At 39.5% G+C, this 25965-nt stretch overlaps 2 protein-coding genes and 1 long non-coding RNA gene across 3 annotated transcripts; 1 reads left to right on the forward strand and 2 right to left on the reverse strand.

The window, feature by feature from the left end:
• Positions 1 to 907: 907 nt before the first annotated feature.
• LOC122771893 lies at positions 908 to 17901 on the reverse strand. The gene is made up of 3 exons (XR_006360713.1): positions 17872 to 17901; positions 16416 to 16504; positions 908 to 983 (listed from the first exon to the last, which is right to left on the reverse strand). It is a non-coding gene; the product is annotated as an uncharacterized LOC122771893 (long non-coding RNA).
• Positions 8500 to 12097, reverse strand: LOC122771892 (E3 ubiquitin-protein ligase RNF128-like). Its single transcript, XM_044029457.1, has one exon. The coding sequence runs from the start codon at positions 11564 to 11566 to the stop codon at positions 10481 to 10483; it is 1086 nt and encodes a 361-aa protein (XP_043885392.1). The 5' UTR covers positions 11567 to 12097; the 3' UTR covers positions 8500 to 10480.
• Positions 17902 to 17983: 82 nt separating the features above from the next.
• slc24a5 (solute carrier family 24 member 5) lies at positions 17984 to 25962 on the forward strand. Its single transcript, XM_044029456.1, has 9 exons — positions 17984 to 18258; positions 19834 to 20013; positions 20451 to 20534; positions 20761 to 20864; positions 20962 to 21062; positions 22042 to 22325; positions 22416 to 22625; positions 24373 to 24474; positions 25193 to 25962. The coding sequence occupies exons 1-9, from the start codon at positions 18099 to 18101 to the stop codon at positions 25513 to 25515; spliced, it is 1548 nt and encodes a 515-aa protein (XP_043885391.1). The 5' UTR covers positions 17984 to 18098; the 3' UTR covers positions 25516 to 25962.
• The last annotated feature ends 3 nt before the right edge of the window (positions 25963 to 25965 follow it).

Raw genomic sequence — 25965 nt, forward strand, 5'->3', positions numbered from 1 at the left:
GTGTCTGTTTCTGCTACGCTAGGTGGCGATGTGCCCCCCCGTTTCAGCTTGTTAGCATTAGCTGGTTTCTGGTTTAGCTAGTGGCTATCTTCAGGAGTTAGCTGTAGCAAACTGGACTTGCATATTTAGTTTGTTTAGTTAGAAACATTTTTATTTTATGTCCTTAACTTAACTCAAACTAGTCCAGTTGCCTTCAATTAACTCTGAAGTTGACTGAGAACATTCCCAGGCTAGCTGGTGGCTAGTTGTTAGCCTGTCGAACACCATTCTTGCTCTTCCTACTGTCCATGAACATGGAAATATTCAACTCTTTGAACTGGAAGGGTGTAAAATTAACCAACTATTATTTTCATATTCGATTAATGTGTTGATTATTTACTACTCATTGTCATCGAGTAATAATTTTTTACCAAACCTGGAAATAGTGCTGTTCTGAAATGTCTTGTTTTGTCCACAAAGGAAAATGATTCAGTTTTAATTATTTATTTTGCAAATGGAGCAAAGAAACCTGAAAATATTCCCATTTAAGAAGTTGAAAAATCTGAAAGCTTGTCTTAATTATAAAAAAAACCCTCAAAAACCGATAATTACAATAGTTGACGATTATGTTTTTATTTTCAATCAATCGAATAATCGTTGCAATTATGAGGAATTTGATTTGGTACAGATTCACAATAATTGTTTTTTTTCTAATGTCATGTACGTCGATGTACTCTGTGATTTACCTGTGTCAAATTTTTGTATTTATTCAATTTTTTTCCGGGACCGTCATTGTTCTTTTATGGATTGAGATTTTGAATGCCCCTCTGGGCGTTCTCACAAACGCAGTATCATTGTACAGCACAATGCCAATGAAGTGTTCGGCTCTTGAATCTTGCTCTCACCTGCAACTACAACTTACATCAACGTCTCCTCCTTCAGCTCCTCCTTCAGCTCCCAATGCCTAATGCCCGCTGTGCGTTTCTCTTTGTCCTGCTCGCTCTCTGCAATTAAGCAAATGGGTCATTAATGAATCGCCGCAGGCAACAGGTCACATGAGAAGCTAATCAGACAGGATGGATGGGCTGCTGGGGAAAAAAAAAGAAAAAGAAATGCGTGACACACAAACACACGGCCACTTTCACAAACTATTGACATTTCGGGAAAAGTGCGCCTCCAGCAAGATGCGCATGAATAACATTACAGAAAATAGCAGGAGTTGATGAAAAGCAGCTTGATCATTGATCCGCGTTGTCAAACTGTGCTGAGTGTTCGTTTCCTCTGGGAGGAAACTTTGGTTGAAACCTTGCCTCGGGCCATCAACATTCAGACACAGACAAGAGGATAATTTTTCAGTTTGTGATGGTACGCAGCTCAATCGCCAACACTGCTGATAAATCATTTTCGTGAAATATATACAAATAAAGCTATTGATGGGGAAAACCGCAGAGGGTTTGCATACAGGCTTGCTGGAGTTAGACCAACGACAGGGCTGCTCCCAGACAGGTGCAGCCTCAGTGATGACTCATCACTGAGGATGCTCAGATACAGGATGACTGTACATTTACAATTTTCTTTTCTTTTTCCCAAACTTTTTTGCTTTAAAGATGCTTTTCTCTTGAAGTATACGGATTTAACTTAACCCTGTGACCTAATAACAGGTTGCTTTAAGATGTGCCGACTCGGTAGCTGCCCCCAAACTTTGGAACAAGTAACCCATGGAAATTAAATCTGCCCCCACCACTGAACATTTTAAATCACCTCTTCTCCTTGGCCTTCACTTCAGGAGAATAGTCCACCCGGATACTTCTATCTAATAGATAAATAAATGGAGTGTTATACACCAGACGACTACTGGTGTCTTCCTTTGGCTCAGTGTTTAAATAAAGGTTGTTTGTATGTGTACGAATCAAGGACATTGCTAATAAATATGGTTAAATTCTGCTGGAGCACAAATAACCAGGCACGAAAAAGAAGAAAACAATTCCTAACAACGTTTACGATTTTGAATAAATATCTAATTGCGATTATTTTTGACTGAAATTGCGATTCAAATGCTAACTGTGTGAAAATAAGATGTTTTCTTCAGTCTGTTGAATATGATGTGTCATTTGATGTGTAGTACTGTGTAGAATCAGTTTAATTTTGATTAATTGTACAGGCCTAATTTTATGCACATCAATATTTGATAAATAACTAATAAATATCAGTGCATTTAGAACTAGGAAAGACATCACTGATGCCATATCACGATATTAATATCCTGGCTTATGTCACAATACTAATATAATATTTCTAATGTATAATCAGTTACGATAATCTCTTATATATCAACAAAAACTGTAACTAAGCACCACAAATGTCCTAGCAATAAAAATAGCAAATCATTTGTGCGGAAAACTGAATGAAACTATTAAAAATTGTATTTATTCCTCAATACTACACAATACTAAATAACCTAAATAAGAACATTACACCATTATAATGAGTAATATGACTCTTTAGTGTCATTTTCCCCTTGTTTTACCAGCACAGATCCCACATTGTTTCACGCAGGCTGACAAAAAGGAGGCTTAAAGCTAAATGGCTGAACAAATCAAAGAGCTAATATGAAAATGGAAAAGCAGCAGGGGAATAGAAATCCAGTGTGGAAGAGGAAATTGCACGACCATTATCTAATTTACGTTATTTATTTATAAATATTCAAACATGCAGTATTTGTGTTGTCCTTCTTGACTTTTAACCGTTAAATTATTCATAATGTATGAGATCAAATAATGAATCACTTATTGATTAAGTGTATGTATACACAGTATATATAGTTATGTTCATTTTAAAAACACTTCATTTTGAACGTTTGTTTTTGCTGTTGTAGAGCAGATGGCAATGTTATGTTGTTATTGCTGTAAATAATCAAGTGGAGTTGAAACAATTACTCGATTGATCGATTATTAATTGATGACTTTGAATTACGCTGCGGTTTCTGCTATTGGAAAAATTCCCATGGTTTCTGAAAGCTAAGAAGTTGCACGTCAAAGCCAACGTGTGGTTATTACGGTAATTTCACTCGCACTGTTGCAGGAAGTCGGCGAATCAGCGTCTTTCTGGAAAAAAACACCCACAGTTTCCATTTATTTTTTTGAATATTGAGACAAAGCCAAACAAATGCTCATTTAAATATGTTGTATACTGTTTAAATTTCAAATTTAACACACTAAATCTTTTTTTTTCTCAATAAAACTTTTGTTTTTTCTTCATTTTGAATTGTTAATACACTATGTTAACATAGCGACAACAAGATATTGAAAGTTATTCTGGAAAACTGGAAGATTGAAGCACTGGGAAAACATTGAAGACCCCAGATTTATGGCTATTTCTCACAGTCAGCATGATGCTGTATTCATATTTCACCAGTAGATGGCAATCACAGCAGCCTATTTGACAGCTAAAACCAAACCAATTTAAATGAGTGATGAGTCGAAACTGGTTATTCAGGGATTATATAAAAAAAAACAACAACACAAAACAGATGAAAGGAATTATGTTTTTCCTCTTGTAAAGTTCAGCCTCTGTAAGCCATTGTGTGGCTCACACATAAAAGCCACATCATTTCCTTCCCCTGACATCGAGTTAAAGAGAGGACGCGCTTTGTCCTCGGACATCCTCCGTTTCCCTTTAACCTCACACTGACGGGCCCTGCCTGCCCTTCAGCTGTCTGTCAGCGGGAGAGGAGAATGGGCGGAGACGCAGTTGGACGGGACGGGGCAGGACGGGGGGGCCACAATGACACAGGATGGGAGTTGTTTTGTCCTCAGCACTCAGCACTATCTGATCTGCCAGAGGGACAACAGGGGGAAGTGAAGGAAGGAAGGACAGGAAGGACAGGGAGCGTCAAACAGAGGCCGCGACGCTCACCTGGACGAACCTGAAACACTGCAAATATCACTCTGAATATAATGTACATCGTGTGACTTATAGACTGTAACGCTGCCAGAGCACTGCAGGCTATAGAATAATCAATATTAGCATTTCATCAATGAGCCAATGGAACATTAGATATGAGGCTGACGTGTGTATTTATTTTACATTATACAATCTAACAGCTTAAGTAAGCAGAAGGAGAATAATATATTTGATTTTTTTTATGGTCTTCGTTTGTGTGTTACTGCACTTTTGCAAATCGAATTTCCTCCATTCATTAAAATAATTACTCAGAGAGTCTGGAAACGAGAGACACAAGCAGAGGAGCAACTCCTGTAATTTAATTAGAAGGACTTTCTTCTGCTCTGCTGAAGCTGCAGTGCAGAGGCAAAAGGGACGGAGCGGGCGCTTGTTTTAGAGCCATTTGTAAAAACATTTGTTCCACAGATCTATTGCAGTCGGATACTTAAAGCTGCAGTGCGTAAGTTTTGGTGGTTTTGTTTCAGGCTGAAACTTACTGTTTTTGTTCAGGAAGTGCCCTAGGACTACGCCATACATTGACCGATCGCCTTGAAACTCCATACGCGACACAAGACAATATTCTGGCCAATGGGGTCAGGAGATTTTGATTTTCAAAATAAGCTTTTAAATCTGTAGCCACCTTAAAAAAAAACAAAAAACAGGCTTCAAACTCCACAAGGCGAGCACACATTTGCTTCTTCAGAGAGGAGGAAATGTTCATGCAAACTATCGTTGTAGCTTGTTCCTGATAGTTAAAGCAAGCTTAAAGTAATCTGTGATATCTTATGAAGACAAAGTTAGATATTTTTTCTCTTGAAAATTAGATTATTCTTTTGTGCAAAATTTGGTTGCAAAACTTTTTTTTTGCTTTCGAGAAAACAAATTTTTTTTTGGTTTACATTAAAAAGTTACACACTACAGCTTTAAATTCATACCAATAATGACTGCAGTCCTGGCTTCTGATTGGCTGTTTGGCGTGCGTCATACTGTCTGAAGATTTAGTCAAAGTGGGAGAGAAGAAAGCAAGATTTTGACTGTTTTTATGCATAAATTATTTAAAAGTAACATGGTGCACAGACACAGACACAGAAAGAGGGACAGAATATGCATCACCACAGTCCTCAAAGTTCCCTGAAATAAATAACTCTAACTGACAGTGACATACTGATGATTTTTTACTATTTCAAGATATTTATTGACTTATTTTTACTTTTTATATCTTCATTTCACCTTCTTTTTACAATGTCATTTATTTAATGTCTTTATATTTTTGACTGTGTAGTGATTTCTTTCACGTCTGCCTTTATTATACTGTTTTTCCCAGTCAACCACAAAATCACACTTTTTCAATTTCAATTTCATTGCAAGTCACATTTTTCTCCACCAGGTGGTGGTGCCGAGCTAGATTTAAAACATGATCTCATTCTTTATTTACAGGGCCTGACTTTTTGATGATTATTAATGACTAGCCCGAAGTCAGGTCTATTTGTTTGCTTAAGAAAACACGAGATATTAACTGTGATTAGACCGTGGAAGAGCAGATAAGCTCTCGGGCCACTATAATAGTACCGCAGTTAATCCCACGGTGCGATTCCTATCTGAAAGTGAAGGTCAAATGTGGTATTAGACCACAGCCACCAACTAGTATGCCGTTAAATGAAAACCTTCTGACTCAATTTTCTCCTTAACAACTGCAATAAATCAGAGGCGCGCCACCGTCGAGCAGAGTGTGCCTCTTACCCAGGGCCTGCCAGTTGTCCCCGGCCTGGCAGGCCAGTTGGTTCACTATCGATTCTCTGTCTTGCTGTGAAACCGCTATAACCAGATGACCTATGATCACTGAGGTCACAGCACACGGCCTGAAAGCCAGGCCTCAGACGGGAGTGCAAACACATATTTTTTTTTTGGCTCACACTCACTCGGCACAGGAGTCTAATGCTTTAATACACAGAGGGAAAAAAAAAGTTCTAACCTCGTCTCATTGCCTGTTAGTTTCCCACCTGCAGCCACCTCCAACCCATTCACATGGACTTTTTTAAAAACTTGCTGTCATGGGCCACTTTTTGCTGTGTTTAAATATGGAGTTCGCTCACTCATCTCTCAAAGGGCATACGTAATACTTTAAAGCAGGGGTGTCAAACTCATTTTTGTTCAGGGGCCACATACAGCACAATTTGATCTCAAGGGGGCCGGACCAGTAAAAATAGCAAAATAATAGAATAATAACCTATGAACAACAAGAACTCCTTTGTTTTTTCTCCTTTGTTTTACATTTAATGAAGGATCATTTTACAAAACATGACATTTCTTGAGAAATATAAGTGCAATTTCAACAATATTCTGCCTAAATTTACTATTTACCCAGCACACTGGATCTATAAAGGCACAAACATTTAGTCACGGGTATCTGGAGCATTTGACATTACGTTTAGATTAGTGTGAAATTTTAACAAATTCATCCTGTGGGCCGGATTGGACCCTCTGGCGGGCCGGTTCTGGCCCCAGGGCCGTATGTTTGACACCCCTGCTTTAAAGGGAGTAAAAGTACAAGTATCTTACCAGAAATTGGCTTTGGTAGAAGTTGAAGTCACATTTTTTATAATATCACTCAAGTAAAAGTAATTTAAAGTATATGACATTAACTGTGCTTAAGTCATTTTCTGGTATAAAATGTACTTTAGTTTTAGAAGTAAAAGTAAAAGTATTAAAAAAGTCAGAAAGAATTGAGTTGCCTTTCAACTGGAAGGTTGTGGGGTCGATTCCCAGCTCTATATGTGTCCTTGAGAAAGACCCTTAACCCCTATATGGACACACAAAGAGCTATACTTAAATTTGTAGTATTTTCTACAATGATAATAAATGGCAAAACTGCAATGTAAAGCAGTTCATCAAGACTAGAAAAGCTCCATATAAATACAGACCATAATACCAACTCTTCTTCTTCTGTTTTTTTATTTGGTAGTTACGAGTAACAAAGAGAGTTATAGTAAACGTAAAAGTTTCTACAAATAACAACGTAAAGTACAGATACGGGAATGTTAGTACAATAATGAAGTATTTGTTTTTATGACATATTTATTTAAATATTATGGACCTACCATTAGGGCTGACTGATTTGGAAAAAATGTCATGTAGCCTATCATTCATGCCTGTGATTTGATTTATGATAATATTATTAAAGGTGTAGTGTGTAAATTTGAGGTGACATTTTTACATTTGGCAGAAATGAAGGTAAAGGTAAGGTTCTTTTTCTTTTTTAAAGGCATACCATCACCTGTATGAATTGTTGTTTTTCATTAGCCCCGAAATGAGTCATTTATATTTATATCAACAGCCATGTTTGGACAGTCGCCCACATTGGACAACCTGAGCATGTTTTGATGTTATACTAAAGGCTTCATATTTTCAGTGGAGAAGCGTGAGGCGTGAAACTTCACACAGAAATGTTGATACATTTTTACACACAGTGTCTTTAAGTCAGGCTTCAGATACAACATATCATAAATCTAATAGTTTAAAAATAGTCTACATTCTAAAACAGAAATAAACTACTCCTTACAAATATTTTCTAAGAGATGTTTATCTTAATTGATTCAAACTTCATATTATGCACATCATTTTTAAACATTTGGGGCTGCAGCGATTTTTCAGTTAAGTGATTACTAATCGGTTACTAAATTTATCACCTATTTTGATAATCGATTAACCGGTTCAGGTGGGTTTTTTTTCTTAAATGTGAATATTTTCTGGTTTCTTTACTCCATCAAACAAATAAATCATTAAAACGGAAAAGAATTTGGTTAGACAAGTCAAGAACATCATCATTTAGAGTGTTTGGTAAACACCAATCCACATTTTCTGACATTTTACACGCCAAATAAGTAATCGACACATGAATCTTTGATGAAAAATAATATTTTCAACATTGAAAACATAGAATCTCCACTCAGTCTTTGGGAATCATTGGTTTAAACCACCAAAAATATAAAGTATAAAGGAAAAAAGTATAAACAATGGTTTGCATATGCTGCAAAACATGTATCGTAAATTGCAGCCTTTGCTATTTGTTAATTATATTATTTCAAATTGTGCTCAGACATGATGGAAAGGTGACTTTCAAATGGAGAAAAGAAAATGTGTGTGCTGTGATTTGAGGTTCTGGTCGGGCGGCAGAACTTAAATTGGACCATGACATTCTGAAAGTGTCTGCAGCGCTGGAAACATGTTCAGAATCAGCGCTTTAATCAAAAATGACCGACTACTTCACTCCAGACTTTCCATGCTTTACTTACTGAAGCTGAATGAAATAATTAATTCGTTAAAAAAAACAACAACATATCATTGGCACACGACTGCACATCTCTGCTGGCTCATGTGATGTGGTGATTATCCAGCCCCAGCTTGGCCTGTGTGTGTGTGTGTGTGTGTGCAGATTTGCTCCCACCGGTGCTGAGGTAATTACAGTTTACAGGAGCAAACACCCTACGATGTAAGTGAGACACTACTGCCACACACAGGCCGAAACACCTCAGACTCTCTCTCTTCCACACACACTCAGAAAACAAGCCCATGTCCTCGTACTGTCGGCCTCATTTTGAGGGATTTATTGCACTCTAATAAGCATCAATGTGATTTAATACAGCAAGTAATATATCATTCTTTTCTCCTTTGTTTACAGCACAATTTAAGACTCCTGGAATCTGTAAAACAGTCATGAAAATGATTCAATATAGAAAAATAAATTAAGTAACGTACAGTATTTAAGTACCATAATCAGTAAATCCCCCACCAGCAAACAAAGGGACAACAGAACAACTCTTTAGGTTTATCATTAACTTGGGGACACACACACACACACACACACTTTATCTCGGAATTTAGACTTTTATCTCAGAAATATTTCAATAAAACATACCCATGTTTTAAGTCCAGAGGTAGAGCAGAGGAGCTGAATGAAGGTCTTAAATCATGCGAGGGACCGAATTTTCTTCAATATAAATACCACAAAGGTTCAGTTAAGTATATGTCAGGGTAATGTTTAAGCACACTTTAAGACATTATCATATATAATCTCGAATGTGTGTCATGTTTCTGTTGAGCTAGCGAGCCAGATAGCTAGCTAGATAGCTAGATTGATAGATAGCTAGCTAGCTAGCTAGCTAGAAGATAGATATCTATAGATAGATAGATAGATAGATAGATAGATAATTACAAGGGCTGCAACAATTTTTCGATTACTAAAATTACCTTCAACTACTTTGAAAAGCGATGTATCGTTTCGGGTGATTTTGTCAATAATTAATAAGCGACTTTCTCCAATATTTCAGCTTTTTAAATGTTAATATTTTCTGGTTTAGTCAATAAATCATTAAACAAGACGTTTGAGAACATCATTATTTCTAGGTTCGGTAAACACTGATCAACATTTTACAGACCAAATAAGTGCTTGATTAAGCGGGAAAGCAATCGTTAGTTGCAGCCCTAATAATTATCAATAAATTATTATCAATTTTTTTTTTTTATCGTGATAATATATTTTGATTTTTGGCGCTGTGGCCCAGCCCTACCTTTACCTTTACAGATAGAATTTCATGACTGTCAACAATCAATATCAATATACAAAATTGGTCCAAAAAGTGCAATCAGCCTCCACTGTACTGTCATTTCAAAACACAAACATGTTTTCACCTTTCCACCAGTCAAGATAACATTTTGTGAGGGAGGGAGGGACATCATATGACGTTAATTGCACCGTCATATTCCTTGTTTCTTGGAGGTTTTTTACGATAAACCAGCCAGCAATTATGAAGGACTTTGTTTCATACGTGGTAAACAGCTTCCCGTGGTGGATTTAACAGTCTCTGAGGTGATGTTATTAACTGATCACAGTGCACTGTGTGTGTCATCATGCTGTTTTTCTGAGCATTGGGTGTGTTCATGAGCATGTGCCTGATAACCTGACAGCATAACTATAAAAAAACACAACAAAAAAAAAAACTGAGATCACTCAAATTATTTCCGATGACTTCTGTTCTGAATCTAAACGACAACGGTTCATCGCGAGGGACTCGGAGCAATTACGAGCACACAGACGTCTTTCGTTGGCCTTGATTTCAAACACATTCAAATGCTCTGCTGAACTTCCTCCCTCACCCGTGTGCTTGCCATGCAAAACAGAAATTTGACACTGGCGTCACGCCATGACTACTTACTTTGCAGTCTCTACTCTAACCATCAAACAGAACCTTAATGAGCACAAACCCTGATAATTACCAATAATTACATACTTGCACCAAGATAGAAATGAAGAAAATGGCTAATTAGACACGGTCCATTAACAGGGAGAATCCATGGAATGTCTGTGTGTGTGTTGTTTTTTTTTAAAATCTATTGTAGCCCACCTGCATTAGACTACAGGTCGGAGAGTGTTTCTCATGATGGATAAGATGATAATTTGATGCCAGTCTGCTGTTTCAGCGCGTCAGATGGAAAATATGTAATTCAAACAGGAAGTCTACGTGTGTCACGGTTGCTATTTTGCTCCTGTTGCTGCTGTTGTTCATTCTCTCCCAGCCTCTGCGTCTCCCTCGAAGGCCCTGTTGTCATAGCGATGCTGGAGTCTCACAGGGTCAGAGCTCGCTGGGTCGGTCAGTGGCACTTCGTAGAGGTTGTCTCCTCCTGCCACTGTGATGACAGTGACATCTTCTGGCGAGTTGGTGGAAATGTTGTCTTTCGTGTCCTCCTCGACCCCCAGCGCCTTCAGGATGTCACACTTGCACATGGGGCAGGTCCTCCTGTCCAGCAGCCAGGGCTCGATGCAGGCCTTGTGGAAGATGTGGTCACACGTGAGCACCGTCACCACGTCGCCCGCCTTGTAGGCTTCGATGCACACGGCACACATGAAGGCGTCAGAGTTGGTTATCTCGTCGTCTCTCTTCAGCGTGCGCACCTGCAGGCGCCCGATCGCCTTCTTGGCCTCCGATTTCAGCTTCCTCTCAGTGCGCTTGTGCATTCTCATATTGTACAGGCGGTTGGCCGAGATGAACACAAAGTAGGCGATGGAGGCCGCCGTCACGATGAAGAACGCGATGGACAGGAAGTAGAGCCAGTAGGTGTTCATCCACGGCCCGTGAGGGCTGCCCACCTCAATTGTCAGATACACCTCGGTCCCGTTTTTCACCAGGTTGACGATCTCCATACCCTTAAGGTTGCCGATCATGATAGCCACCGTATCATCTGCGTCCGAGTGTGACATGTGAGTGGTGCTGTTGCCACTGCCGTCCACGTTATACACCACCACACCAGCGGCTCCCTGACGTACGGCGGCATTAATCTTCTCGGTGAAGGTGCAGTTGCCCCTTTTGACCAGGGCTATCCAGGGCGATGCACTGAAATTGTACACGGGATCCGCGCTGCAGCCCTTGGGGTCGTCTTTGGGGAGAGTCACAATGCCCGAGACAGTGTCCACGGGAGAGTTCCGACCAAACACCCCACACTCGCAGTATTTGTCCTCAGTCTTGTTGGCGGTGTTGTTGTAATAGCTTATGTCCACCATGGCCGTCCAAAAGACGAAGGCAGCCGAGCAGTGAGCAAGTCCTGACAGACCGAGCAGAAGCAGCAGAGGGTGTTGTGCTGTCTTACCCATGGTAACGCTCGTCTTGAAAAACAAAAGGGAGAAAAAGCCCTCTCTCTGTCTCTGTTAGCTCCTTTAGCTTCTTCAACAATCCTCTGCCAGCAACCTGTTCCTGGTTTGTTCCGAGTCACGGCGATTTCTGAACACAGCTAGAGTTCCACCCAGCCTGCCGTCCACGGTAATCTGATATGAGCCTTTGGTAACATAACACGAGCAACGCGTCAGCCACTCACCTCTCGTTATCTTCCTGAACCTTGAACAGTGAGCACTCCTCACAGAGGGCAGGGTGCTGGTATTCAACAAGTTGAAGTACACAAAACACGCGCTGTTTCCAGAAGGCAAGCAACAGCCGAGGAGGGAGGCGAGACGCGGCGATAAGCAAATGATATGGAGGAGCCGTGGGCACAGGTCGGTCAGCGACACGGAGCGAGACAGTAAAAGCTGTGAAAGCTGCTGACTTTTTTCCTTGTGTAATGACGACAACGGCAGCTCGACCCGTCTGTCTCGTTCTACCAGTTTCCTTCCCCCTTTTTGGTGTGACCTACATGCTTGTGGTGAATAGCAAACTGACAAGAAATACTCCTCTGCCTTGTGTGTGTGTGTGTTCACTCCACAAGATAAATATAGTTTTACCACACCTTACCATGTAAAGACTTAAAGAGGGTGCAACCTGAAGATCACTGAGGATTAATATTATATCCAATAACTAATAATTTCTCACCAAGTCCATAATTGGTTTGAGGGAACGAGTCTTCCTGATCAATACAGGGTTTGCACAGGTTTTTCCCTTTTTGAAGAGTCTTGTTCCACACTGTGACAACTGACCACACAGAGTCCGATTTCAGTTGTATCTGCTTACACACAAGTGAAAGCACATACACAAACAGGGGGTGGGGGTGGTGGTGGGGGAGAAAAGACTAATGAGATGGAAAGGTTGTTTTCTTTCCAAGCTCCTCTTTTACCTGAATCCACTCACAGACACTAAAACACACACACACACACACACACACGTCCACCCGACACACTCGCTTCTCCGTGTCCAGTATCACAACCTGTACTACCTGCCCCGATACTGATATCAGTCTAGAGCTAGCGCAGACTCGATCTAATGATTCTCAGAGTGTTTGTTTGGTCCGTAAACTGTCAGAGAAATGACGTCTTGTTTTGTCCACAAACCGAACCTTTTCACTTCTCTGTCAGCTGGAGCAAAGAAAGATCATGCGCTCTGCAGAGAAGGTGATCAGCTGCAACCTCCCATGTAATTGTCCTCTGTTTGTGCTACTGTATGCATTTTTTTTAATGCATAATGCATGCACCAAAACAAATAGTCAATGTGTAAATGTACTTAAGGCACGGTCAGTCCTAAAGGGAAAAGTGGAGTTTGGACAGGAATAATAAGGTGTACCTAATAAAGTGGTCAGTGAGTGTCATTTGCTGTCGGGTCTTATAGAAACATCTTGCAATTGTTTTGACAGAAATTTGCAAAATGCTCGGCGATATGGGGGGGTATTTTTTTTACATAATTACTCTCAATAATTATGACAACATTATTGTTATTCAAATGTTATCATTTGAATAACATATTTATGATGAATACTGAGCAAGAAATATTGCAAATCCCCTGCGATTTGAAAACTGCAGGAGGCCGTATTGCGATTTTCTACAATGATTGTGTTTTTTTCAACACTTACAACAATCTTTCTGATTTTTCAGCTTCTTAAATGTGATTATTTTCCTCCATATGACAAAGAAATCTTTAAAACTGAATCATTGTGGTTTGTGGACTACACAAGACATCATTATTATACATTTGGTAAACACTGATCAACATTTTACAACATTTTCTGGACCAAACAAGTGCTCGATTAATCAGGAAAATAATCGAATAGATGAATCTATTGTGAAAATAATCATTAGTTGCATCCTTAACAAAGCATAGTTCTTAACTTTAACCATAACCAGTGCCTCAGAAATCAGGTTCTGCATCATTAAGACCAGATTTTGGACTCCGTGCGAACTACAGGTCCTGACAAGGTCAGTGTAAACACTCACAAGTTTGTGTAGTTAATCTTGTTAGGACTCTACACCAATATCACGACCTTGAGAATGCCACCAATGCCACCGTGAGTCCTTCGTCTTTATTTTTTTTAACCTTACATAACACAATAGTGTCGATGCCATAAAAAGCTCTTACAAAACTGTAAAGATACAATTGGGTAACAGATTCCCTGCATCCCATAAAAGAGGAAATAAACAGGCCACAACATGACTCAGCTAAAAATGCTGCTGCTGCTGCTGCTGCTGCTTTGTCTTTTAAAGTTTTCCACAAAATGTTATGTTAAAATAAATCCTCACAGCTGACATGATTACTGCAGTGTACACTTCTCACTCACGCTATAGTCACATATCCAGTTATACTTGTTTCTTTTGAATTTATCTAGTGATTTCTTTTAATTAGAATAATGATTGTAATTATCATAATGGGGTGAGAAGCAGGGCAGGACAACTCATACAGTGGTTTATACAGATAAATAAATAAAATGATCAGGTTCTCAATAGTATTTCAATTCGGGGGGGGCATAAAAACATTTCTGTCCTCGGGGGGGGGCATGAAAGAAAATAACCACTGCCTTAACCTAACAACCGTTAAAAAGTCAAGGTTTATTATTCCACAAAATGTCCTGAAAAGGTAACAAAAACCCAGTCTGAATGTTTTGACTGCTGTGTTTCTTTATGTGTTTTTATAAAATGTTAAAAATGTCTGTGCTGAAACTAACACTTGTTTTCAAAATGGGTCATCGTTCGGTCCATAAAGTGTTGATCAGTGTTTCTAAAATGCCGTGTTTTGTCCACAAACTGATTTTCCTTCATCAAATGGAGCAAAGAAACCTGAAAATATTCACATTTAAGAAAGTGGAAAATCTAAAAACTTGTGGTAATTATTAAAAAAAACCTCCCAAAACGATTAATCGCTTATCACACTAGTTAATGATTCATTTAGTAATCCGTTATTAATCATTGCAGCCCTATCTGAACTTTACAAATGAGGTCTTATTAGGACCAGACTTTGGTCCCTATAAAAAAGCAAAGTTTACACCTAATAAATGTCCTGAAGTGGTAAAAATTCATTTTATTGCTGTGTTTGAAATGTTTAAGTCTTGTATTTATTTAAGCACTTTGTAACTTTCAGCTTTTATAACAGAAAAAAAAGAGCAGTAAAAGTGAGTGCAGGAGTAAATAAAAGAGAGTCTGGTATTTTCCTGATAACGGGGACAATGGTGCGACCATGACCCGAAAATTCCTCCAACTTGAAATCATGTCCTCGACACAATGAAAGAACACATCATCCTGAAGAGGAAAAACCCTCTCTGTCTCGCAGTAACATTTCATTCCAAGTTTCACTGTGTGAATTTATGACTCACATTTATTCACAGGGTGTGGCCTGGCGATGTTTGGCGTCCCATCACATGCCTGCACTCGCCATTTCAGAAACTAATGAAAGATTCTTCATCATCTTCGTCACAGTAAAGCAAATTGCAAAAGCACCTGAGTCACTTCTCTGTGTCAGCACAGCACATGGAAACTTTCTATAAACACCATAATAAACCTCTGCAATCGCTGTGTTTATGACGCGATACTTGATGTTTTAAAGGTCAGTTTAACATGTGACCACGTACTGATAAGTATCTGAAATTATACATCATCTTTTTGTCTTTTAATTTGAGTGTTGTTGTTTTTTTTCAATCATTAAAACAAGTTTTCTGATGTTTCAGCTGCTTAAATGTGAATATTTTCTGTTTTTTTTGCTCCATATGGACAAAACAAGACATTTAAGAACATCATTATTTCCAAGTTCTGGGAAACACTGATCAACATTACAGACATGAGTTGCCGCCCTAATTTCGATAATCGCTTAATTAGGTTGTGTGTATTTTTCAGCTTATTAATAATGACTTTGCTCCATTTAACACATGAATTCATTAAAACCGAATCGCTTCCAGGTTTGAGGAACACGGATCGACGTTTTCTTACAATCGACGGATTATTTGAGAAAATAACTTGACAGATTAGATGATTATGAAAATAATTGGTAGTTGAAGCCCATACAAACTCAAATAGCTGACAATTAAATTGATAACTAAGACAGTATTACATTGATACTATCATTGATACCTAAATATTATGGCCAGTCAACTATAATATTATAAAAATCCACCAAAAAGTCACAGAGTCACAAGTAACGAAAAGATTACAGAGCTTGAGGCATAAACTTGACTTTTAGTTAATTTGGTTATTATTTACATTTGTGATTTACCTACTGTGACAAAATGGCTGCCACTGGTGCACTCTCTCTCTTTGACTGTGTGTCAGTGTAATGAATATTTGCCCGTTTTTGCATCTCACTTGTCATAAAAAAACAAATTTTAAGTTGTGTAATAAAAAAATAAAATAAAATAAACGAAATGAAATAATGGAATAACAACTACAGTAACTACTGCTATAGTTGTACAACATTTCAGAATGTCTAAATGACATTTAATTGAATTTTCAGTGTAAATCACACTGTCGAAAACAAAACAAAACAAAAGGACATCATTAACTGTACCACACGGGGGCGCCATTTACTAACTGTTCAATATTATTGTGCATTTGTGCAGAGACGCATCACAACAAGAGAAGCGCGTGCAGCTTCACGTGACGGATGTTCTGGCTCAATAATGCAATAAATAAAAACAATATGTGCATATATAAAGTCATCACGTGCTCTGCAGTCAGTCAGATAACGCGCCGCATTTACTGCAGTGGCCAATAAATCAACACATCAATAAATGAATACATGAATAATAAATAACAGACTCACCGATTGGTCTGCAGGTGTGTGAGTGTCCATCAGCTTCATGTGTCCTCAGAGCAGAGAGTCTGGAACTAGTGAGCTGCACGTTTGCTGGTCTGTGGGTTTGGGGGGGAAAACGTATTAGGGCATGTCCCAACAAGTCCCATAGACTCACTCACTCACTCTCTCACCCACTCACACATGGACACTCAGAGACGTGAGGCATTCCCTAACCCCTTACCCTAACCTGAACCATAACAACTAAATGTCTTAAACCTAATTCTAATTCTAACCCTAAAACCAGGTTTTTAATGTATGCGGACCAGCCAAAATGTCCCCACAAAGACAGGTTTGATTGACTGTTATTTAAGATGTACACTTTATCTTCCATTCATTCATATATATGTATATATATATGTATAAACATATATATGTATAGACATATATATATATATATATACATATGTATATACATATATATACATATATATGTATATATATATACACACATTAAGGATTATGTGTCTGTAAATGTGTTTATGTGTCTGTAAATGTGTTTATGTGTCTGTAAAGCAAGATTCAGGAAAGCAAAGCATTATCCCTTAACTTTAACCATAACCACCACAATTCAAATATTAGCCATAAAATTAACCAGTTCCTCACAGAGATGAGGTTCCTTCAACACAACTTCTCTGATGGTTCCAGCAGTGTTCATAGATAAGTCTTCTGACTGGTACCTAAATCTCATTTGTAAAAACTTTATTTTCCAGCATTTTACTAAATTTACTAAAAAAACAAAAAAACATACTTGTTAATACTCTTGTTAATATCTGGTCAATCTATTTCGCTGTAAAGAATAGTCAAAGTGATGTATTTTGTATAATAATACATAAATAATGTGTATTATATTACACACAAACTTGCTATTGTCCTGTTTTAGGCAATTTAATGAAAGATAAAGTCTGTTATTGTTGGAGAATTTTTCGGATTTCTTTGTTACATGTATGGCTGCAACAATTATCAACTGATTACTAAATTCATCGTCAACTATTTTGATAATGGATTATTCGGTTGTAGACTTTTGTTTTAAAAACAAGCTTCCTGATTGTCCAGCTTTTTAAATGTGAATATATTCTGGTTTCTTTGCTCCATTTGACAAAGAAATCATGAATTAAAACTGAAATATTTTGGTTTATGGACCAAACAAGCTGCAGTTATGTAACTGTCGGAATGAATGAATGAATGAATGAATAAATAAACAAATAAATGAATGAATGAATAAATAAATAAATAAATAAATAAATAAATAAAATGTATTATTTTGTAAAGTCCTTGTTGGTAAATTAGTTTGATTTAAACCTACATGGAACAAAAAGGGCTAAAATGATCAAATACATGTATTTAATTATAATTTCCTTTATCCTCCCCACTTTTAAAGACGTAGTAAAAGTGTGTGTGGACGTGTGATTCTCTCTTGACTTACACTGTGATGAGCCTCAGGGTGATGTTCAGGTCAAACTCGTGACCCCCTCAACCCCCCCCTCCTCCCACCATCATCATCATCAGAGGCAGAACTTAAGGATGCTTTCTCCCCCTCTAATCTCTCTCTTTTGCAGCTTGTAGTCATAGAGTAGAGTTAGATGTAATTTCCTCCGGGCAGCTTCAATCCCGTCAGACTTGTTAGAGTAAAGAAAGTGACTCAAAGTGACCATGAATAAGTTTTCACCTGTGGAGACAAAGAAGAGAAGAGATTTTATTCCTTACTTTCTGGGATTTGTTTTATTTTTATACTGCGTGGTTCATCTCGTTTCATTCACAGCAACAAGTGCAGCTCAGGAAACTCACTCGGCCCGGATCCGTCGGGCTCTTGGTAAGAAAATCATCATCATATGTGTGACACTTCGCTCCTATTTGTACTGCTGTTGTTTGTTTTGTTTCTTTAAAACAAACAACAACAACAACTTTAGTTGTTAATCCAATGATCGTGTCATTATAAACGTCACGGCTCATTTTAATGTCACGCAGATGAATCGGCTGTGGCTCTGCCACAGTGACAGTGTTTCCTCTGGTGAGCCACAAGTTTAATTGCCATGAAATACCGTGGAAATGACATTACGAGCTGAACCCACAGCAACAGGCTGAGTGTGTGCTGTAGCAGTGGCGTGCACGGGAATTTCAGGGGGCAGGGCAAGCCTTAATTATTAATGAGTTGAAAAAGTGAAAAGTGAAAAGTCACACTCAGTTTAAATTATATTAGAAAAAAATTCAATAATTGTGTGATGGTGTCTAAAACTGGATTTTTAAAATACAAATAATATAAAATGAATTTCTCAAACACCCAAATAAGGATCAGACTCAACCCTTGCGAGTTATATAAAGGCTGACAATATAGTGAGTTTGTCCTTGGTTTCTAACGAAATGTAACTATGGGTCAGATGTAGGAATTATGACCCATAGGTACGTTTTTAAAAAATGCGCCCGCTATTGGTACCTTGAGTGTGTCGTCATCAAGTAGCGTCCATGAGGTTTCCACAGGCAGTACACTTAGTGGTTAAAGCATCGTACTTTGGTGTGATCGACGCAGGTTTGACTACTGCATTAGGCCTTTACACGTTATTTTTTTTATGTTATTGTCTGCAACTTACTGCCAAGCCCTGTTTTTATGTTTTAGCCCTAACCCTAACCTCAATAACACTTGTGCTTAGTTGTGTTGAAAAATACCAGTGTACTAAAAACTTACCTATGGGCCATATTCTAAAAATGTACCCATGCCTCGTATTCTAAAAGCTTAGCTAAGGGTCATATTCTAAAAATTTACCCATGCCTCGTATTCTAAAAGCTTAGCTAAGGGTCATATTCTAAAAATGTACCCATGCCTCGTATTCTAAAAACTTAGCTAAGGGTCATATTCTAAATATGTACCCATGCCTTGTATTATAAAAAACTTAGCTATGGGTTGTATTCAACCAAAACCACCTGTAGATATGCTTCAGTTGGAGGACAGGTTGTCCAGCTGAGAACATGGACGCAAACTCAACTTAGGCTAGTTATTGTTAGCCGTTATTAGCAATACCAGTAGCTAACAATGCTCTACACAGTACAACGTTGTTAAAAGTGTTTTAACTATTGACACAGTCGAATAAGCCATCAGTGACAGAAACGTGGTGAGGTTAGGGACTGATTTTATGCCCTCGCAGCTGAAACATTTAATATTTTAAAGTTAATGGATGTTAAGAAGACTCGGAAATGGCACTTGACATGCTAACAACTAGCTGCAAGCTGAACCCGAAACTGCCTAACTTGCTGAAAGGGGGCGTATCGCCACCTAGTGTACTGGAGGGGGACACACTGCTAAGCACATTGTGGGAGAACCGTACACTCACGCAGATTTATAATTAGGAATTAGAAAAATAATGTGTTGTTGTGTGTGCGTGTGTGTTCTCAGAGAATGAGAGTGAGTGCATCTCACCGCAGTCCTCAGAGTTTCCCGAAGCCTTCTTCACGCTGCAGGAGAGGAAGGACGGAGGCCTCGTCATTCACTTCTTGCTCATCTTCTTCATGCTTCTGGCTGTGGCCATAGTCTGCGACGATTACTTTCTGCCGTCTTTGGAAGTCATCAGTGAACGTAAGTGACAGGAAAATATCACATTTGACTATAGAATCGATGTCTTCTCACCTACTGACTCCAATTAAATACCACATTATACGTTTGACCTATAATATACTATGTCAGTTTTTCAGATTTTTATTTTTCACATTTTAGTGCTTCTTATATTCTGTACTATTTATTGTGTATATATTAAAATCGCCAGTTTTATTGTATTTTAGAGCTCTTTTAGTTTTAATATTTGTTTTTTTATACAGATATAATTACATTTTTAATAATGTAAAAATGTAAATACATGTCATGTGATCCAGTGACTTTAAACTGATGTCAAATTGTATTACAGCCCTGTACAAACATGAAGATACACTTCTTTTTACATATTTTTTGCTTCTTTTATATGTTCAGGAGGATATTTGATATTATACTAAACAGTCATGTAATGGTGTGTCTCTCAGGTTTAGGACTGTCTCAGGATGTGGCAGGAGCCACTTTCATGGCAGCTGGGAGTTCTGCACCAGAGCTGGTCACTGCCTTTCTAGGTAATTTTTCCATTACTGTGAAAATAATGACAGGAAGTTCAGTTCAATGTTGTTGTTGTTTTTTTCCTAAGTGTACATTTGGCAAAACACCTGAATTCACTATTCTGGCTTTTCAATTATACATTGATATACAACAATTTTTTTGTTTTCTTTTGATTTTCCATTAGTGATAGTACCTCGTTAGTAACCGCGACTCCACTCTGTCTTTACGCTTGTCGTGTGTTAGGTGTGTTTGTGACAAAGGGAGACATTGGCGTCAGCACCATCGTGGGATCAGCCGTTTACAACCTGCTGGGAATCTGTGGCGCATGTGGACTCTTGGCCTCGATGGTACACTATCACAAACATTCGTACAAGTCCTCTGAGAGTTTGTGTACATTATGTGTTTTCTGAGCTGTAAACAATTTGCTTTCGCCTCCTTTATCAGGCAGGGCGTCTCACCTGCTGGCCACTGTTCAGGGACTGCCTGGCATATGGCATCAGTGTTGCTGCTGTTATCGCGATCATATCTGATAACAAGGTGTACTGGTGAGTGTGCGTGTTTCTGACTCAACATCACAATGTCGTCACGGAGCGATCGCCAAAACCTTTCCCGCCCACCGAAGTGTTTACAAGGTTGCAGTAAAAGGCCTCGTTAGTTCTCGCTGTTTATTGGCGTCCTGTGACACTGGGGACAACAAAGGAAAATAGATCAACAAAACAACTGACGGTTCAGAGCGTTGACCCCTCTGATCATACACTTCACTCGCATCATAAACACTGTGATTGGAGAGGCCGCCGATGTTTATGAATTTCTACGTGCACAGGAGCGGGGCTGAACAGAAGGAGAACGAGCGGATAGAGAGGTCAGCTGAGCTGTGAGCGTGTGGCTTTGTGTTACAGCAGAAATAAATAAGAACAACATTCAAACTGCAATAAAAAAAGTAACCAAACATGACTGAATCCGACTGTGCAAAGAAAGATGAGATGACTAAAGTTTAAAAAACACCCAGAAACAGTCAAATCAAGCTTTTCGCCCTTTAAAACCTTATTTCAAAAACTGTATAAGACCCTGTTTGGAAAATGGAATTTGCTCAGGTGTTACCATGAGGCCGAGAACCTGTACATCGGTCACAGAATGACACCAGACACGCAGTAGTTCCATGTACTGAAGCAGGAAGTAAAGTTCAAACGTTACAAGAAATGATGTTTGGGTTCTAGAGACTCGGTCAAGTCACTGTATATAAAGTCTTAATGAAGTCAATTAGGAAGTAAACATATCATGAATAGCCACCAGGGGGCAACTCCACAGGTTGTAAAAAAGAACTATGGGAATATTGGGAGTATGAGCTAAATAGGCGGTATAGTGCGGCTACTGACACATATTTACACAGAGAGGCGTCACAACTTTTTGTTTTGAGGAAGTTCCTCATCTTTAAACAATGAGTCGGTTCGGGAAAAACCTTAACAAGGATACGTTCCAAGCAGAGGAATGAAAAGGTAAAGCTCTGTATGTTTTGTCGTACAGGTACGACGCCGCCGCGCTGCTGCTGGTCTACGCCGTCTACATCGTGGTCCTGTGCTTTGACCTCCGCATCAGCGAGTTTGTCCTGAGGAAGCTGAGTCCCTGCTGCACATGTCTGGCTAAAGAATCCGAGGCGAAGAACGAGACGCAGCCTCTGATCGACTGGAACGACGACACCAGTCTGCGAAACATGGTTCGCTCCAGGACGGACAGCGGCATCTTCCAGGACGACTCTGGATACTCGCACCTGTCCCTCAGCCTGCACAACCTCAATGACATTCCTGGAGGTACAGTGCATTTAATAGTGGCGGACGTCTGACGTCATACACATTATTCTGACGATTAATGACCCCGTTTTTCTTCTGCTTGCAATCTAGCGGAGCATAAGAGCGTGTTTGCTGTGCCGGAAAACGACCTGAAACGCATCCTGTGGGTTCTGTCTCTACCCATCATCACGCTGCTCTTCCTCACCGTCCCTGACTGCAGGAGAAGGTTCTGGAAACAGTGGTTTATGATCACTTTCCTCATGTCTGCCGTGTGGATCTCAGCTTTCACATATGTGCTGGTGTGGATGGTCACCATTGTCGGTAAGATTGTAGTTTGACGCCGGTGATGTTATTATTCTGCCTCTGTGTGGTCGGATTATTGTTTGTTATCATTGTATTTTATCAGACGAGGGAATAAGAAAATCGGCATTGGCCATAGAAAAACCCACATCGGTCGACCTCTAGTCTCACTTAACTAGCACTTAACTATCAAATCACTTCTTGTGTGCAGTGCAGAAGTAGATGCTGAGAAATACAGAGACTCATTTTTGGCTAATTGGCTTGAACAAAATCATACAGACGTTTGTTTATAGCCCCGTAGCTTCAAGTGGGCTCGTAACTGAACTGCAGCCTCATCGATGTGCTCTTGACAGCTGTGAGTGAGCATCCTCGACAGCATGGGACACTGATGAGGTCACTAGAGCATCACTCTAGTGTCCAGTTTGGTCCGACCGCCTGCGCTTGATAAAACGCTGACTTTTCGCGCCTTTAAGCGGTTTCCATTGGGAGTCTGTTGGTGTTTCGCCAGGAGCTTGTTCCTGCATTTCAAACTCTGACTCACGTGTTACTCACTGGACCTCAGCCACAGATGTTTCCCCCGAGGCATACGGGGAGTTCACATGATCACAGCCTTTAGATTTTTCGTGGAAAATCCGACCCAACTGGAGTTCACGTACGTCAGTCTACAGGCCTTTGTAGTCTCATTGTTTAAGTCACATTCTCTGTTCAGTTGTTGGCATTGAAAATCTTTAACACGCGGAACCTTTAACCATCACGGTCTGCCGTTTTAACTTTGCAATCTGTACATTCCCGTTAAGCTCCTTCCGTTTAGTTACGAGGGTAAACTCGGCCCATCACTCCCCGGCCTTTGTGGATCACAAGTGTTTGAGAAAAGGAGTCTGATTCGCAGAGTAGAATCACATGTTGGTCTGCTGGCTAATTCCATAGATTCCATTGTCTTGGAAGGTTAAGAGGGGGTGTTATTGTAGCGCCAGTGGGCCATGTGCTTACCCAACCACAGGATTACAGCCTGCTTCACCCCGCAGGAAGCAGTCATGTGAATGTGGCGTGGGGGGGTGGGGGTGGTGCATGTGGACACAGGCATGAGAGCAGCAGCAGCATCACCCACCCACCCTCACCCTCCCTCCATCCATCCATCCACGGCTGAGATGCAGAATATATAACCGATCTAAGATCAGGCTAAGAGCAGCAACTTCATCATGTGACGGTGTTAGCTGGACTGAAGTATAATGAGATTATTATCCTGTAGTCGTCAGATCGGCTCACGTGGAAGGAAGGTTTAGTGTTATGAAAAGGGCAGGCATGAGACCCAACAGGTACAACTCAGACGGAATGTGACCCAGAAATACACCAATACCACACGTTTCCTGCTTTTGGGTCCAGTTTCTGTCCTTTTTGTTGTGTATGTTCAATGTGTACTGTACTTATTACAATGTGATCGATGCTGTGACAATGGCAAGAAAACATGACGTTGATATATTTACTTGGCAATATGCTGCGTTCCATTTACATCGCAAGTTGGAGTTGAGAATTCGAAAAAAGCAAACATTCCTAGGGCTTTTTTGGTAAGACTACGCAATAACAATGCTCTACAGGCATGGTTAGAAATTGAGGTTGCTCCTAGTTCCCCCCCAAGTTGAAAATCTGAGGTCAGGAACACCCCGTGTAATCAGAAATGACGATATAGTCACACTCCGCTTACCTGACTCGCCTCGATGTGCCTGGAGAGAGGTGACTCTGATGTCATGTCGGTATCTTCTCTGCACAGGTGAGACCCTCGGCATCCCAGACACAGTGATGGGACTGACTTTGCTCGCTGCTGGGACCAGTATACCCGACACCATTGCCAGTGTGATGGTGGCCAGAGAAGGTAAACAATCACAATCAGTCCTGTGTGTATACAAAGTAATTCATCATACAGTTGAGATTCATGTATACAAACCCTTTACAGCTGGAAGGCCAAACCTATCTATCATCGTGTATTGTATTGTTCTTACATTATTTTAGCTTTAATATAGTAAAATAATAACTTTAAGTTGTATCTTTTGCTGTAATTAAACCTTTAATGTCTAGGAAATGACTACTAGAGTGATACATAAAGCTGACTTTCTGCATAGCTGCCGTCTTTACACACAATTGTTTATAACTTTAAGGACCAAGAGATTAATATATATTAATAATATTAGATTAATATATATATATGTATTTATATATATACACATATATATGTATATGTATATATATACACACATATGTATATATATACACATATATATACATATACATATATATATACATACACACATATACATACATATATATACACACACACACACACACACACAGTGCCTTATGCTAAATACAAGTCTGGTGGGCCAAATTAAACCCTTTGGAGGGCCAACTTGGGCCCCACTGAGCAGTCCTGGTAGAAAGCTAATCTATTCATCAGCAACACAAGGGATAGGATTTATTAAATGAATCACCTTCAGTCCATTAGTCAGGAACACTCTCTGGTTGAAATATACCAGTTGATGTCATCATCTATAGGAACTCAATACTGAAAAAAATACTTGTTTTCTGTTAACCAGGGAAAGCCGACATGGCCATGTCTAACATAGTGGGCTCTAACGTGTTCGACATGCTCTGTCTGGGTCTACCTTGGTTCATCAAGACCGCCTTCGTGGACACCAACAACCCCGTGGAGGTCAACAGCAACGGACTGCTCTTCACGTCCGCCACACTCCTGCTTTCCATCGTCTTCATATTCGTGGCCGTTCACCTGAACGGGTGGAAGTTAGACTGGAAGTTGGGAATCGTCTCGCTCATGTGCTACGTCCTCTTCGCCACCCTGTCCATCCTGTACGAGTTGGGAATTATCGGGAATAATCCCATTAAACTATGCAGTGACTGAGATTGGACTTCTGTCACGCTGAAGAGATATTTTGAGAGACTCGGTTAAAAGGCTGAAAACAAAAAAAGCTAAGCCTATAAATCTTCAAATGTCAGGTTGAGGAGGTCACACTTGGTGCTCATCACATCTTTAAAAGAGAATGATCTCTGGTAAATTTCCACCTGTGGTGAAATATTACTGACAGAGATCATTTTTACATGGGTTTTGAAGGATTCAGACTGGTGCGTTACATAAATTGAAGGCCCGTTATCAAGCCCCGAGATGTTTACCTTCTGGCTCAACGTCCATAAATGGAAACCGTGCTGTTCCGGGATCGACTGCCAACCTCAAATAAATGTATAAACCGTCATGTCAGTGACACCAAATAAAAAAAAAGTGTAAATGTAACTAATTTGGCCTTGTCCTTTTGAAGTGTGTGAACGGATTAAAACAGAAGAGCCATCGTCATCT

Source organism: Solea senegalensis, linkage group LG7 (assembly GCF_019176455.1).
Source record: "Solea senegalensis isolate Sse05_10M linkage group LG7, IFAPA_SoseM_1, whole genome shotgun sequence".
NCBI classification, from domain to species: Eukaryota; Metazoa; Chordata; class Actinopteri; order Pleuronectiformes; family Soleidae; genus Solea; species Solea senegalensis.